Below are 14,470 nucleotides of genomic sequence, written 5' to 3'. Positions count from 1 at the left end.
GTGAAAGCCATACGTTGGTGTGTTTAGCATCTATTTTTAATCATTATACTCGCCATTTCATTCCCTACCTTAAAATACAGACTAAAGTAAGGAGGGACCCTAAGATAGTTTGCTGCTGCTGTGTTTACTGCATTAATCAACATAAAATATCTGACTATTCATATCTTCCTATAATTCGATACAAACACGCATGTGTTGTAAATACGCATCCCATATGCTGAAGATACCACTATAATGCAAATCTAAAATTCGGAAAATGTTTCCAATGTGTATTTGCAGAGCATCTGCAAAAGAGGTGCTTTCTCTCTACTTTTTCTCCCAACTTCTATAGAAAATCGCATGCTCTATATCCATGCTCACAATGTTCTGTTTCAAATTCCAAGACTGTCTAAACAACTATTCCCAAAAGATAATCCTTTCCTCTATTACTATTTTCCATCTCTTCTCTATAAACCATAAAAGAATGGTAATGAACTCTTTTCCTGCATACTTCACGAAATCCGTAATCGACACAAAACTGTTTCAAAATAATGTAAAATTTTATTGTACTACTCACTTCCATTTGAAATACATAGGAATACTACTCTTTCTATTCTACATCAAGCCCTAACCCTATACTCCACTCAGAATATCAGTTCATGTTTCCCACACCTCTTCCCCTTCCAACTGCACACTTCTCTCTCCTACAGAGATTACTATTTTCTCTAAAATGAACGTAACTCCTTTGCCATTCATTTTTTGAACGATGAGTTTTAGACCGAATTACGGTAAGAGAACGAATGCTGTATGTTCTAGGGACTGTGTATAATATATAGAATGCAGGGGCTGATAATAAGACTGCTGATAACAAAAAGCCCTATTCATTCACTCGCAGACGTGGTCCTTACAGATCGGATATGACTGAGGAACAGAAGAATGCTATTGGACTTATCGACGTCGAGTCTCTGCCCAATTCCGAGGGAATTATCCGATATGACATTTCCACTTTGCTGAGCCTTCGCTCTGCGAATCCTGTCACACCTACCCTGGCGGAAGCGTGCTGTGTCATCTCTGAAAAGGATGCCAAAGAGTACAGAGAGAAGCACGACAGCGAGATTTTGAACAAGGAATTCGTGCCTGCCATTGTTTCTACATTCCCTACCGAGGTTGCCAGTTCTACCAGAGTCGATCCTCGTATTCGTGTCCTCCGCAACATTCTGAACCAATTTACCATGGAGAACCATGAAATGATTCGTGATATGCTTTACAACAACCTGGAGGAGTACATTGACGAAGCTCCCGTTCTGAAGCTTGCCGTCGAATCGATAATCAACAAATGCTGCCAGGACCATATGTACTGCGATGCGTTCGTGTCTCTCCTGAAGATCGTGGTGAAGGAGAAGATGACCGAGAAGAGCGCGCTTGCGTTCCAATCGGTTCTTCTGGACTGCAGCCAGGAGATCTACAAGCAGCCGGCTCCTGCGGCCGAGCTGGAGGGCGATGAGCGAGCTCTCTACGAGAATACTCGCGAGGGCTTCTTCCACTTCTTGGGAGCGTTGTTCGTGAATTCTCTGATGTGCGAAGACATCATTCTGTCGGTGATGATCGCACTGTCCCAGGGATACCCGACCTCCCACTTCGATGTTGCTTGTTTGTTGGAGATCATTCGAACCATCGGATCGTGCATGGAGCACGACACCGAGAACAAACTCACCATCGACGAGATCTTCCGAACGATGTACACCTGGCAGATGGAGAAGCAGCTCCCCAGCAACATCATTGACAAGATCCGCGACCTGCGCGACCTGAAGGACGCCAAGTGGGTCATCACGATGGAGGTGAGCAAGACGGAGGACACCGTGCCTTCCGGAGACTGGGAGAAGAGCTTTACCGGACGAAAGATGCGCAATCGCAGAGAGAAGGACGAGGAGCAGGCCGAGTCGATTCGAGCTGCCAACGAACTCTCGATTTACTGCGAGAATCTCTGGAACGACTTTGTGCGCTACTTCGTAGTGGACGATATCGCCGACGAAGTGCTCAAGTTCGATGACGCGCATCGCGCGAGCTTCATCGGCTCTTCCTTCAAGAGCCTGGTCTCGCACTCGGAGCAGCAGCAGCGTCGTGTGAGCGTGCTGCTTCAGACCATGCTGAACCGAGGCGATATCTCCCGCGAGGTGTTTGAGAAGGGAATGGAGGAGGCCATTGCCGAGTATATGAAGCGTCGGAAGCAGGGCAAAGACGTGCTGGCCGCGTTCCGGAACATGTATCTGCCGCTCTTTATGGACGGAAACTTCACGATCCGGTCGCTCGTCGAGCTCTGGAAGAACAAAGAGTCCTACGATGGCCTGCTCTCCCAGCTGGTGTTCAACCTGCTGAACAGCTGGGTGGCCATTGACAAAGAAGCCGCGACGAAGGCCTTGGAAGAAGCCAAGCTCACCATGGAGGAGGTGTTCGTTGGAGGTTGCCCCACGATCATCATGGAGAGAATCCTGGCGAAGAACCACTTCTGTGTCAAGGACGGAGTGCTGTGTTTCGTTTGGTGTGTTTGTGGAAGAAATGTGAATCGTTGAGTGAGAGGGGGAGTGTTGTTGTTCTTCTTGTTGTTGTTGTTGTAGAGAGGAGGGAGGAGTGGAGTAAGGATTACTGGTGCGAGGGAAATGGACAAATGGAGGGGTTTGGGGGAATGGGGAACGAAGTGAGAAGAATCGATTAAACGCACGCAAAACGGGCAATATAACTACAGAGATTGTCATTTTCAGCACATTCGAACTTATATTATTCAACAATGGTCAATTCCTGAATAGAAACGAGTAGGCATTCTCTCCAGTGCCCTTCATCTAAAACACACTGCGATCAACCATTTGAAAACAAACAAACCAAAGTAGACTAGAAAGATCGTCAATAAAGTGACCCTTTTCAGATTGTTTATCGTACAGAAGTAAATCAACAGGCTTCCACACCTGCATGCTTCCTCCGCCTCGCTTCCCGCTCTCGTCCGAGCAAGTCATAATCATCAGGATCTCCTGCGGATTAAAATGGAGATCCGTGACGGCCGATCTACGTTCCACCTTTTCTCCTCCCCTACTTGTGTCCCAAATGCCTCAGCACCAACTTGTCCTCTCCCTCTCCCTACACGTTACTTCCCTCCTTTCCAGCGCCCACGGCCAGCAGATCGAACAAATCCACTTCGCCCGACTCTGTTCCCACCGCCACAAACCGCGGCGCTCTCGGACAAAAGTCCATGCAAAGAACCGCGGAACTGACTTCCAGAATGAATTTCGGTTTCGGATCTACATCACACGGCCGATTTCGATGCTCACTCCCATCCTCGCTCAGAGGATTACGTAAATCCCACACGCAGACTCTACAATCGGCGCCGCCCGTAATCATCCAATCATCTAATCCGCGCATGTCGGCGGGCTGGTCTGCGTGCTGCGTCGAAATATTCATCACGCAGTGAATATCGGCAGCGTGCGCATTTTCAAGCTACGACTCACACGCAAAGGCGTTTCGTAAAACCTTCCAAATTAATTGGTTCGTTCGACTATTCACGACCATTATCACGCCCTTCGCTCCCGCCACGCCCACTATTTCCCCCGTGCGATCAAAGCCAGACAGAAAGGAGACGTCCTCGATGGAAAGGGAGGGATGGAAGGGTTGTAAGTCGATCGAGAGGGAATGCGTGCCGTTTTCGCGAGATGAAAGATCGGAGAGGTTCCAGATGTGGAGGCAAGTTTTGCTGGCTGCGAGGAGAGAAATAATAAGTTGGCTGGAAGATTCGGAAGCAATGTGCGTGTTTGATGTGGAATTCGATTGTTTGTTTGAGTTTTGCGTGTTCTGCGTGTTCTGCGAGTTCTGCGAGCTTTGCGTGCTATCCACCTCATTTGGATGGACTGATTCTGCGGACTCGCTCAAACTATTCAATTGCGTGTTGCTTGGTGTTGCAGAACGAGGACCGTCCGGATGGACGGTAGCGCTATGCGTTGTTGTATAGTGAACATAAATAGACAAAGGAAACAGCTGAAGCTGGTCATTGTTGCTTGGATACAATCTACGTGGCAATGAGCGAAAACCACTAGAAGAATACACAAGATTCGGAGTGGACGCTCGATTCTTTGTTTTTTTAACCTTGCGATTCACCTGCCTCTTCAAATCCCAAACGCTTAGCTGATTGGTCGAGCCATGCGAAACAATCCAATCCGAAAACGGAAGGACTCTACGAATAAACACAGAAAACGAGAGATACCGAATGCGACTAATCTCTCCCGGATGAATGATTCTCTTCCACTCATAGGTCCCAATTTTCCTGTAGGGATCATCCACATAAAGACGATAGTCTTCCGTGTTGGGTGAAGGCACGCTGAAGCGAATAATATCAATACAATCGCAATCTTTTTCCCACATTCGCTGCTCCTCGTTGTAGCTACCGCCTACCTTGGTAGAGCAATTCACTTTCGTACTTGAATATGTCGACAGAATCGCGTACTTAAAGGACTCCTCGCGCAGAGACCGTGAAGGAAACTCGTCCGCGAAGTACCATTCCGCAACATACGACGGCCACTCGGTAGAATGCACGAGAACATAGTCGTAAAGCATCCTCGAGTTGCGTAGCCACAAGTCGTAGCTCTTTCTGCCACGCTTGTCAATGCGGGTCATTTTGGTTTTGTTGCTTCTCTTGCTTCTCTGGGGGAGGCTGCCGTCCTCCTCGTCGTTTCTCTCGGTCAGATCCTCCGAATCGGTGCCCATCACAAAGGCAGTATGAGAAGGTGTGCAACAAACAACGCGGCATTCAAACGTAAAAAGACCGAACCGGCTCGAGCGAGCTCGGCGAGGCGGTTCCGATGTTGCAGCAGTTCGGCGGATAGCACCTAGAGTTTCCTGCTATCCGCGTCATATTCGCCGCGTCGCCGTTGTCCCAGCTGTTGGCCTGGGTCGCGGCAACCATCCTCCCGCGCCCCGCCCGCGCGCCTCTTACCAGTCCGTCACCTCGATCAGCGTGGGGTTCTCCACCACGTACCCCTTGCGCTGACCCTCCACGACCTTCCCGATGATCCACGCATCATGCCCGGTGATCTCCTTGTACTCTTTGATGTACGCCTCCGCGTCCTCCGGACGCATCATGATCATCAGGCCTCCCGAGGTCTCCGCGGAGCGTCCCTTGAAGAGATTCCAGTTGTTGTTGAGATGGCTCTCCACTCTGGCCATGTTCTTGATGATCGGCAGCGTGTCCACCACCAGGTCCACCGCCTTCTCCTGCTCGGCGGCCAGGTTCGTCGCGTGGCCCGTCACGCCGAACCCCGTCACGTCCGTGCACCCGTGCGCGTGGTGCTTCCACATCAGACGCGCGCCCTCCAGGTTCAGCGTCGACATCGACTCCATCGCCATCTTGTACGACGCCACCACGTCCTCCACGCTCAGCACTGCGCGCACGCGGTTGAACTTCGCCGCCGTGCGCAGCCACTCGAACATGTTCACCGCCAATTGCGTGCCCAGCGGCTTCGTCAGCACGATCACGTCGCCAGGCTCGCCGTGGACTGGACGGATGAAGTCTTCGCCCTCCCGGCACGTCGAGGAAGCCACACCGCCGATCATCGGCCACGGGTTGCGAACGGTCTGCCCGCCAGTGACGTTCGTAACCGCGACGCGCGCTTGGTCTACGCGTTACAAAGAAGAGAGAAAGGGGAAACCGTTGAAACCACGGATCAACTCCTTGGTGACGTAGTCCATGGCGTCGGGCTCCATGTCGACGCTAACGCCCAAAATCATGAGCATCGTGTCGACTTCCGTGACACCCATGGCGTACATGTCCGAAAGCACGTTGCACGCAGCGATCTTGCCCTGCACGTACGGATCATCCACGGAAGGGTAGAAGAAGTCCGTTGTCGAGATGCTGTACTACCTGTGAGATGGGTGTAGAACGGCCTACAATTCCAGGGAACTTGGTCTTCACAACAGCACAATCCAATCCAGGGGTCTCGTTCTCCTTGATACTCGTACCCACGCCTTTTAAATATTCCAACAGTTTGGCTTGAGGTACCTTGCATCCTCACCCCTTAAACTACCTGTAATGCTGGATTCCAGAGGCCTACCTTCGTATAATTGGTCAAATAGAAATCTTCTGGAAGACCATGGTCTCGGGGGTCCCAAAGACCATAGCTTCTTCTCTACACATAAGCTCCCTCCTAGTGGCTCCTACATCGATGAACATGCTCGATAAAGAAAATAATAAAATGTGTTCTAGTATTTTGGATCATTGGTGTCATAAATTCCAAAAAATGCCTATATTTACATTATTGTTCTTTTTCAAATCCAGAATCCGCCTTTTTCCTTGTTTGTGTTCTCTCACAGCAATTGAAATAAGCCTTTTTTCCTTGTTCGTGTTCTCTCACAACAATTGAAATAAGCCTTTTTCCTTGTTTGTGTTCTCGCGTAGCAATCGAAATCCGCCTTTTTCCTTGTTCGTGTCCTCTCACCACACTAAAAATCCACTTTCTTTCTCGTTTGTGTTCTCGCACTACACTCAAAATCCACTTTTTTCCCTGTGTCTGTTCTTTTGCCACACCCGAAATCGTCTCTACACACTCTCTGTTGACTCTCTCACACGCACCACTCAACAATCGCTTCTTTCAACAAACACTCCATTCCACAAGAACCACTGCAATATCCATCACGTTCGTGCCGGTCGGTCCCGTCACGATGTGCTCTCCATCCAAATGCTTAAGGTAGTTATACGCATCATGCGCCTTCAAGAAGTCCCTGGCCTCCAGTCCCTTCTTCTTTCCTCTCTGATACGTCTCTCCATCGACCACGCCTCCGGCCGCATCGCACGGCCCATCGGTTCCGTCGGTGCCTCCGCTCAGGAAGGTGATTCCCTTCTCTCCGTCCAGCGCGATCGCCGCCTTCAGCGCCATCTCCTGGTTCCGGCCTCCCAGTCCGAACTTCGCTCCCAGATTCACCGTCGTCTCTCCGCCTACCCATCATCTCCTCTCCTCTCTCTCACCCGCAATGATCGCCGCGGGCGCCTTCACGGAGCCCTTGCCGCTCTTAATGTCCCGCGCCATCGCCAGCAGCTTCTCCGCCATCTCCGTGGCCTCGCCCTCCAGCCCGCTGTACAGCACCACCGGCGTGTAGCCCAGCTCGCGCGCCTTCGCCGCCGACACGTCCAGCGACTGGTCGTTGTTCCCTACCAGCGTGTACACGCACTTCGCGAACACCGGACTGTCCTCTTTCGGCGTCTCCGCCACGGTGCCGTCCACGCCGCCCTGGATCTGCTTCCGAACGCTACGCCTCATTCATCCACCGTGCAGCCAACCCCTCGGAGAGCTTGTCCCAGATGCCGTACTTGTCGATGATCGCCTTGCAGTCCTGGAAGGACGTGTGGTCGAAGTGCGTCGGGCCCGAGGCGATCGTCGAGAGATCGTCGCCCATCACGTCCGATAAAATCAGCGAGAAGCACGGGTTCGGGTACGCCGCCTCCGCAAGATGACCGCCCTTGATCGCAGAGAGGTGCTTGCGGATGCTGTTGATCTCGTGGATCGTCGCGCCGCAGCCGAGCAGCACGTTGGTCGTCTGGCGAATGTCATCCAGGGTCACGCCGGGAGACGGAGCGCTGAGAAGAGCGCTGCCGCCGCCGCTAATGAGAGTAATTACAACACTGTCCTTCGGCTTTTCGGCCAGCGTCTTAAACAGAGTTAACGAACCAGCGACACTGTTCTTGTCCGGAACTGGGTGAGCCGCTTCGGTTACGCCAATGCGCTTCAGGTGATTGCCGGCAGCATGCTTGTATTTCGTAACCACATGACCTGAGTGAATACGGTCGCCGAAGTAGTCCTCGGCGGCTTCGGCCATGCGCACAGCTGCCTTTCCTCCACCAACAATCACGACAGATTTGGAATCACTAAAAATCACGACTAAACGGAGAAACTCTACCCAACACGAACACCGTCTACAGAATCCTTGCCGTCCTTCAAGTAGTTATACACGGCGGTGTAGGGATCGGCTCTCTTCAGACCAGCTTCAAAGATTTGCATGGCGGCCGCTCTCCCACACACACTTTGAAAACATACGGGCAATTTGCGCAGAATTAACAGATACAGATTGTACAGATCGAACGAACATCTTTTAGATTGTATTCTGGGTGGAATGAGAGAATTCCACGTTTCTCTTTTTGGTAAAACGTCCTGAAGTGAAGGTGTATGCACAGGTACAGTTAGGTGATTCGACCTACACGTTATTACTTGATTCCCCTCGTTTTTTCAACAACCATCACTATCAGACCACACTGTTGGAGGCAACACGATAATGCAACCAACGTAATCGATTCGGCCTTTCCTATTTTATGATGTATCAGTTTCCTCATATTCTTGTAATTTCATTTTGCCTCTCTTTTTCTATTATTCCTATTTCACAGCCCCTGTTGATTGGAATCGAATAGGAATAAAATTACTTTCATAATCGTAGGTGTTGCTGTTGTTGTTGTTTTGTGGTTATTCTAGTTTTTGTTTATTATGATTTTGTATTTCATGTATTCTTGTTACCAATGGAATTCTATAAATACTCATCCGGTCTAGTCATTACTGATATTACGGAATTGAAGGAGTTTTAAAATGAGTAATACGAATATGAACGGTACCGTTCCTAGGGAATTGTGAATTCGTAGGTAATTCGTATCCAGCAAGTACAAATTCCAAAGGATGGAACAAGGAACGACATACGATTTCTGAATTCTTCAATCGACCGCGTGCTCGTCCTACAACACCAACTCCCATGACGAATCCACTCTCCCCCATGAATGGCGTTTCGTCAACCAATCTTTCCTCGTCAATGCAATCCATGCCTCCTCCCATTCACGATGGTTATTATCCAGAGAACAAGAACAACCCTCCGACCTACTACTATCCACCCCCTTACAGTAATGCGAGTAGTTTCGCTCCTCCTTATTCAAATCATCCCTCCTATCCGCCTCCACAGCCCTATCCGATGAATCCAAGCATGCATCCGATGAACTACCCGCATGGACAAGAGAACTACGCTTATCCGCCCTCTCCTCCGCAACCCATGATGAATTCCCCGCCAAATACGATGCAGAATCCGTATTATCGAAACACAAATGGAAACACAAACACAATGAAGCCTTCGTCAATTCCATCGAATTCATTTTCGTCCAATGCTTCCACCTATTTTCAATCCTCTTTCCAACAGACTTCTTCTTCTTCCGCTCCAATCCAGGGAGTTTCATCGGTCCCTCACCCTCCAAATGATTCGTCGATCAAGCTGCAATATCATTTGTCATCCACACAGCCACGAGCGCCAGTGATGCGTCGGCCAGGCCAAATTCGAAGACCCAACGTGGAGGTTTCGGAGCCGATGACGTCTTCGCGAGGAATTCGAGCGTGTTATTATGAAACGATCAGTCAAAACCGCGAAGCACCGAGCGGATTTGTGTTTCGACCGTGCGTGATGGTGGAAAAGGAGATCGTGGAAACGGGGGTGGATGGACTTCGCAGTCCATTGGTTCGATTCGAAGATGAAATGAAACGAGTTTTGGATTTGGCGATCGATGAGGAGAAGAAAGAAAAAGAAAAAGAAAAAGAAAATGGAAATTGGACGGAAGCGAGCGCGATGGAGAGTCAAAATACAATTCGATTGGAGGAGAATCGATCGGAAACGGAAACAGAAAAGAACGGTGGAATGGTGGAAATGAAATCGGAGAAATTATTGTGGAATCGGGAGATTACGCAGAGTGTGGAAGCAACGCAAAGCGTGGAAACCACGCAGGATTGGGAGGCGACGCAGGATGTGGAAACTCCACAGAGCATGAGAAGAATGCAAAGCGTGGAAGCGACGCAAAGCGTGGAAGCGACGCAAAGCGTCAAAGAAACTCGAAGTGCAGAGGCGACGCAGGAAATGAGTGAAAGCGAAATGGAAAAGAGTGGAATGAAGGAAAGGGAAACGAGTTCGCAGCAGAATGAACGGAATGATTCTGAAACAAAAGTGGAAGTGGAGGAGAATGGGGAAACGTCGAACCAAACGCAGATTCAATCAGTTGAGAAGGGTGAAATGGTTAGTTCCAATGAAGCAGCGTCGCTTCAAACCGATGAGAAAGAAATTATGAGTCAAAAACAAACTCCAATCAAGCAAATGAAAACGACTGTTAATGAAAATGAAAATGAGAATAACGTGAAGAATGAAATGAATGATAGCAAACCATTCATGGAATCCCATCAAAACAAAACCACTCCTAAAAAAACCAATCAAAAGGAATCACTTTCCTCATCTACAGACCCATCAACATCTTCTTCTTCTTCTTCTTCTTCTTCCACGATAATTCCATCTGTCATCCACAAAAAATCACTTCATTCTGTTCATTCTACCGATTCAGAAGACTCGCTTTTCTCCAATGAAACCGAATCGCCTGCTTCCAGAGAATCGAATCAACCTACCATCCATTCCTTATTCAAAAAGGAGAAACCAACAACCCCTCTCTCGACTTCCAAAGCCACAAAGAGTGTTCCAACACCCACCAAAGAAACCATAGAAGAAACCAAAAAGCCCTCTTCGCCTCTGTTCATTGATTCTTCTTCCGATTCTGAAACAGAAACAGAAACAGAAACAGAATCGACTGCCTCGATGGAAGAAGATGAAGAAGGAGGAAAGCCCACCATCATTCAAATGGTGGATTCAAACCCTGAAATCATTGGCCAATCCAATTCCAGAACGTCCGTGCTCCAACAAACCGCTTCGGATCGATCGATTTTGGTGTCGCAGCTCAGTCAAATGGACGGATTTTCGTCCGAATCGTCCTCAGAAGACGAGGAATCGCAAGAAACGCACGTGCTACGCGAAGGCGAAGCGGAGGCTCGCAACACGGCCATGTCTTCTCTGCTTTCCCTCATGCAGATGAACAAAGCCATCACGAAAACGGTGCAGGAAAGCGAGAAACAAAAGCAAATCCAGTCCTCCAATCATCCATCGCACGTCGTTTCGCGTCGCCCCAACGCGCTTTCCCAGCCCCAATTCATCAACCCTCGGCAGTTTTTAATCGATACGGTGTGTCAGCTGAACGTGATGGAGAGCTATCATTTCCAAAACAGTCGAAACATCACGCTGAGCCAGACGTACAGCTCGTAGGCTTCTTTCTTCTTTCCGTTGAGTTTTCTAGTCTTTCAAAATACGTGGAAGCGATGATGTTCTGCATTCTCGAAGAGCTTTCCTTCGCCATCTCCGAAGCGCTCTCCGTTCTTTTCGCCACCTACGGAATCGAACGCAACACTTCCTCGTCGTCCAACAACAATAATAACAACAACAACAACAACAACAAAGAAGCAGAAGCAAACGTGGAGGAAGACAATCCGGACTTTGAAAAGCCGCTCAAAGGCAAACACGACTTCCAAATGATCGCAGCGCGGGTTACCGAAGCCGGACAAGCGGAGAGCGGCTTCATCCACGTTCGATCCGACACCTCCGACCTCACTTCGTACAAATGGGCGGAATCTGTAGTCCTCATCGCCTCCGAAAAGCTCTCCAAGAAGAAAAAGAAGGCCAACATCCAGCTGGCGCTCGGCGTCTGCACCCTTCTCGACACAAACAGCGCCAAACCCGAATGTACCGTCTATCTCAGTCCGCGCGTGCAGCTCCCTATCGGGTCCGAGATCGTTCTTTACTCGCTCGTCGGCTTCACGAGCTTCTGCAGAGAGTTCATCGCCGTCTCCAGCCTTCAGAAAAACCCGTTGCGATCGCAATGGGCCACGCAATTAACGCAGAAATACCCGCAAACCGCGTCCAAACTCAACAAAACGCTCGCTTCCCACATCGATCCCGTACGTTTCTCCGTTTCTCCCATTCCTCTCAGACTCTCTACGATGCCCTGCGTCGCCAACTCAATGTGTTTCAACTCGAAGTCGTCACTGCATTATCGCGTCCCGGATTGAGCGGAGTTTATCTCGTCGAAGGACCGCCAGGAACCGGCAAAACCACCACAATCGTCTCCATCGTGCAGACCATCGTCGCCACCTACCCGGTTTCCACGTTTCCACGCTCTGACATGCAGCATCTGCGCATTCTAATCGCGGCTCCGTCGAACGCCGCGGTCGATACGCTGCTGGAGAAGCTGGTCATCAGCATTCCGTCGACGCAAAACCCGAACGTGATTCGCTTGGGCCGCGTGGGCGGCGACGCCAGCGTGAAGGACCATCCCGAGCGCGCGTTCCTGCAGAAATACGAGCTGGACGGGATGGTGGATCGGCAGATCAAGAAGTTCCGAAGCGACGCAGCGAACCGACTCTCCACCGAAACCGACGGGTATCTCCGAAAGAAGTTCGAGCAGTCCACGCTGATGAACGCGCGCGTGGTACCCCTTTTCCCCTGTTTGTTTGATTCGTGATAGATCGTGTCCACGCTGGCCACGTCGTCCAACACGCAGGTGACTTCCTTTCTCTCGCAAGGCACGCAGCTGCCCATCGTTATCGTCGACGAAGCCACCCAATGCACAGAGCCTCATTGCTTGATTCCGCTCTGCGTGAAGCCTTCTCTCTTCATTCTCGTCGGAGATTCCCATCAACTCGCTGCCACCATCCTCAATCCCACCATCAAACGCTTAGGATACGGAAAATCGCTCTTCGAGCGACTCGTTCTCAACAAATTCCCGCGGCTATCGCTTCGAATTCAGTTCCGAATGACGCCCTCCATCTCTCTCTGGCCCAATCAATACGTCTATCAAAGCCAGCTCATCGACAGCAAGCGTGTTCGCCAGCCCTCCTTCTGCTACATCTTCCAAAACTCCTCCGTGCCTTCCTACGCGTTCCTCGATGTTCCCGAAGTACTTCTCTTCGAATTCGATGCGATCCAGGGAATCTGCGCCAAGCATCGATCCAGTTTCCACAATCTCCGCGAAGCGGAAATCGTCGTCGATCTCATTCACCGACTCTTCCTCCAACTCCCTCCCTCGACCATCGGCTACTCCATCGGCGTCATTTCGCCCTACACCGCGCAAGTGCATCAAATCCGCAATCGAATGAACAGCGTCATCGATTGTGCACAGTTCGAAAAAGACCTGAAATTGGTCAAAATCAGCTCGGTGGACGCGTTTCAAGGCGGCGAAAGCGACATCATCATTCTTTCGTGCGTTCGATCCACCTTGAAAGACGCGCAGGCCATCAAATCGGTGGGCTTTCTCTCCAACCTGCAGAGATTGAACGTGGCGTTGACACGAGCCAAGCAGGCTTTGTGGATCGTGGGGAATGCCCAGCATTTGCAGATTAATTTCCATTGGAAGTGGCGATTGGGAAGGTTTTTTAGTGTAGAATGCTGATTGATAACTGCAAGCAGCGGAATGTGGTGTACTCGGTGAGTTCGCTTTTGGATTCCTTCCGAAGCGTTTTGTCGATTGAACGCGTGCTGGCCAGTCGAGAAGTGTTGCGGCTGTTCCACGATGATGGAGACTATTCGGAGGAAATTCGAGGTAATGAGTGGCGGGTGGACCGAATCAACTGTAGAAAGCGAACAGAATGAAAAGCGAACTCAAAAGCGGCAAAGCGAAGGTGGAACGGGGTCTGGAACACCGAAGAAACATCGAAATGCATAGCGAGTGTGTGTGTTTTTAGATTTCAATTTACTTTGAATCAATTTAATTAATATGTATAACTATTGATGAGATGTTTGTTTGAAACAATAAAGAAAGAGAGAAAGAAAGAAAAGAAAACGAAGCATCTCAGGTCAATCTCGTTTCTTCATCTTTTCGATTCTTTTATTTCCTTTAGGAGCGCATTTCTAACCCAATCCAATGCGTATGATTGTCCATCTTGTCGAGTTACAATAATGAGTTTGAATTCAATTTTTATCTGAATGGAAACCTCGGTGGACTGGCCCTGCGTGGATCTCCTTGTATCGGATCTAAACGGTGTGTTTGACCCACACGCGGACGGAGAAACAATTCAGGAAGCATTGGGAGTTCTAGAGACCAAAAGAGAAGAAATGAAGAATCGCGAGGAGTCCAAGCGCGAAATGATAAAGGGTATCCTTGATTATCTCTCTTTCCTTTGTAGAAATGGAACATGAGCTCCAAGAATTGGAGAGTGACGCGATTCGGATAGACGAGATCGAGAAAGAAAAGGAGCGAATTGAATCCCTGAGCAAGGAAAAAGGAGAAGTGAGATCGCGAATGGAACGAGTTCAAAGAGATATAGCGTACATTTGCTGATAACAATGTTATATAGATCCAAGGAAAACGAAGTAAAACAAGCCGAACTTGAGTATCAAGACTTGGTAAACAAAATAAACCAGGAAAAGGAGGAAAAGAATGTTACAAAAATGAAAGTGAAGTAGGGGTGGGCGTGTTCTATCAACTAGAAATGTATTTTTGCTGTATCACCAGCTCACGGGCATCAAATGGGATTTTAACTCCCCGATGATAAAGGGCGTGATGACGAGATCCAAATTCAACGACATAATCGACTTCGAGATCGATCCCACAGACAAGAGTGATTACGACATA

At 49.4% G+C, this 14,470-nt stretch overlaps 9 protein-coding genes; 3 read left to right on the top strand and 6 right to left on the bottom strand.

Moving 5' to 3' along the window:
* Positions 1–896: 896 nt before the first annotated feature.
* On the top strand, positions 897–2,549 carry GSBLH_T00002434001 (uncharacterized protein; the record flags this gene model as incomplete). The annotated part of the gene is made up of 1 exon (XM_013041443.1): positions 897–2,549. The coding sequence occupies one exon, from the start codon at positions 897–899 to the stop codon at positions 2,547–2,549; it is 1,653 nt and encodes a 550-aa protein (XP_012896897.1).
* Positions 2,550–2,758: 209 nt separating this feature from the next.
* Positions 2,759–3,429, bottom strand: GSBLH_T00007094001 (uncharacterized protein; the record flags this gene model as incomplete). The annotated part of the gene is given in 5 exon segments (XM_013041442.1): positions 2,759–2,810; positions 2,857–3,060; positions 3,065–3,108; positions 3,115–3,269; positions 3,348–3,429. Coding segments are annotated over 5 exon segments (537 nt in total).
* A 580-nt stretch (positions 3,430–4,009) lies between these two features.
* Positions 4,010–4,725, bottom strand: GSBLH_T00007093001 (uncharacterized protein; the record flags this gene model as incomplete). Its single annotated transcript, XM_013041441.1, has 3 exons — positions 4,010–4,030; positions 4,069–4,195; positions 4,226–4,725. 3 exons carry the CDS (start codon positions 4,723–4,725, stop codon positions 4,010–4,012), a joined length of 648 nt encoding a protein of 215 aa, XP_012896895.1.
* Positions 4,726–4,763: 38 nt separating this feature from the next.
* Positions 4,764–5,784, bottom strand: GSBLH_T00002433001 (uncharacterized protein; the record flags this gene model as incomplete). XM_013041440.1 has 2 exons in its annotated part: positions 4,764–5,633; positions 5,667–5,784. 2 exons carry the CDS (start codon positions 5,782–5,784, stop codon positions 4,951–4,953), a joined length of 801 nt encoding a protein of 266 aa, XP_012896894.1. The 3' UTR covers positions 4,764–4,950.
* Positions 5,785–5,830: 46 nt separating this feature from the next.
* On the bottom strand, positions 5,831–6,023 carry GSBLH_T00002432001 (uncharacterized protein; the record flags this gene model as incomplete). The annotated part of the gene is made up of 2 exons (XM_013041439.1): positions 5,831–5,874; positions 5,906–6,023. 2 exons carry the CDS (start codon positions 6,021–6,023, stop codon positions 5,831–5,833), a joined length of 162 nt encoding a protein of 53 aa, XP_012896893.1.
* Positions 6,024–6,025: 2 nt separating this feature from the next.
* Positions 6,026–6,204, bottom strand: GSBLH_T00002431001 (uncharacterized protein; the record flags this gene model as incomplete). XM_013041438.1 has 3 exons in its annotated part: positions 6,176–6,204; positions 6,069–6,143; positions 6,026–6,037 (listed from the first exon to the last, which is right to left on the bottom strand). The coding sequence occupies exons 1-3, from the start codon at positions 6,185–6,187 to the stop codon at positions 6,026–6,028; spliced, it is 99 nt and encodes a 32-aa protein (XP_012896892.1). The 5' UTR covers positions 6,188–6,204.
* Positions 6,205–6,605: 401 nt separating this feature from the next.
* GSBLH_T00002430001 (uncharacterized protein) lies at positions 6,606–8,082 on the bottom strand (the record flags this gene model as incomplete). XM_013041437.1 has 4 exons in its annotated part: positions 7,909–8,082; positions 7,292–7,876; positions 6,980–7,260; positions 6,606–6,949 (listed from the first exon to the last, which is right to left on the bottom strand). The coding sequence occupies exons 1-4, from the start codon at positions 8,007–8,009 to the stop codon at positions 6,606–6,608; spliced, it is 1,311 nt and encodes a 436-aa protein (XP_012896891.1). The 5' UTR covers positions 8,010–8,082.
* Positions 8,083–11,461: 3,379 nt separating this feature from the next.
* GSBLH_T00002429001 (uncharacterized protein) lies at positions 11,462–13,288 on the top strand (the record flags this gene model as incomplete). The annotated part of the gene is made up of 3 exons (XM_013041436.1): positions 11,462–11,998; positions 12,029–12,328; positions 12,365–13,288. The coding sequence occupies 3 exons, from the start codon at positions 11,462–11,464 to the stop codon at positions 13,286–13,288; spliced, it is 1,761 nt and encodes a 586-aa protein (XP_012896890.1).
* A 533-nt stretch (positions 13,289–13,821) lies between these two features.
* On the top strand, positions 13,822–14,301 carry GSBLH_T00006513001 (uncharacterized protein; the record flags this gene model as incomplete). Its single annotated transcript, XM_013041435.1, has 3 exons — positions 13,822–13,990; positions 14,022–14,163; positions 14,193–14,301. The coding sequence occupies 3 exons, from the start codon at positions 13,822–13,824 to the stop codon at positions 14,299–14,301; spliced, it is 420 nt and encodes a 139-aa protein (XP_012896889.1).
* Positions 14,302–14,470: the final 169 nt, after the last annotated feature.

Source organism: Blastocystis hominis (assembly GCF_000151665.1).
Source record: "Blastocystis hominis, Singapore isolate B (sub-type 7) whole genome shotgun sequence assembly, scaffold_20".
NCBI lineage: Eukaryota > Bigyra > Opalinata > Blastocystidae > Blastocystis > Blastocystis hominis.
The sequence above is the reverse complement of the archived record's forward strand: the minus strand, read 5'-3'. Positions and strand labels throughout refer to the sequence as shown.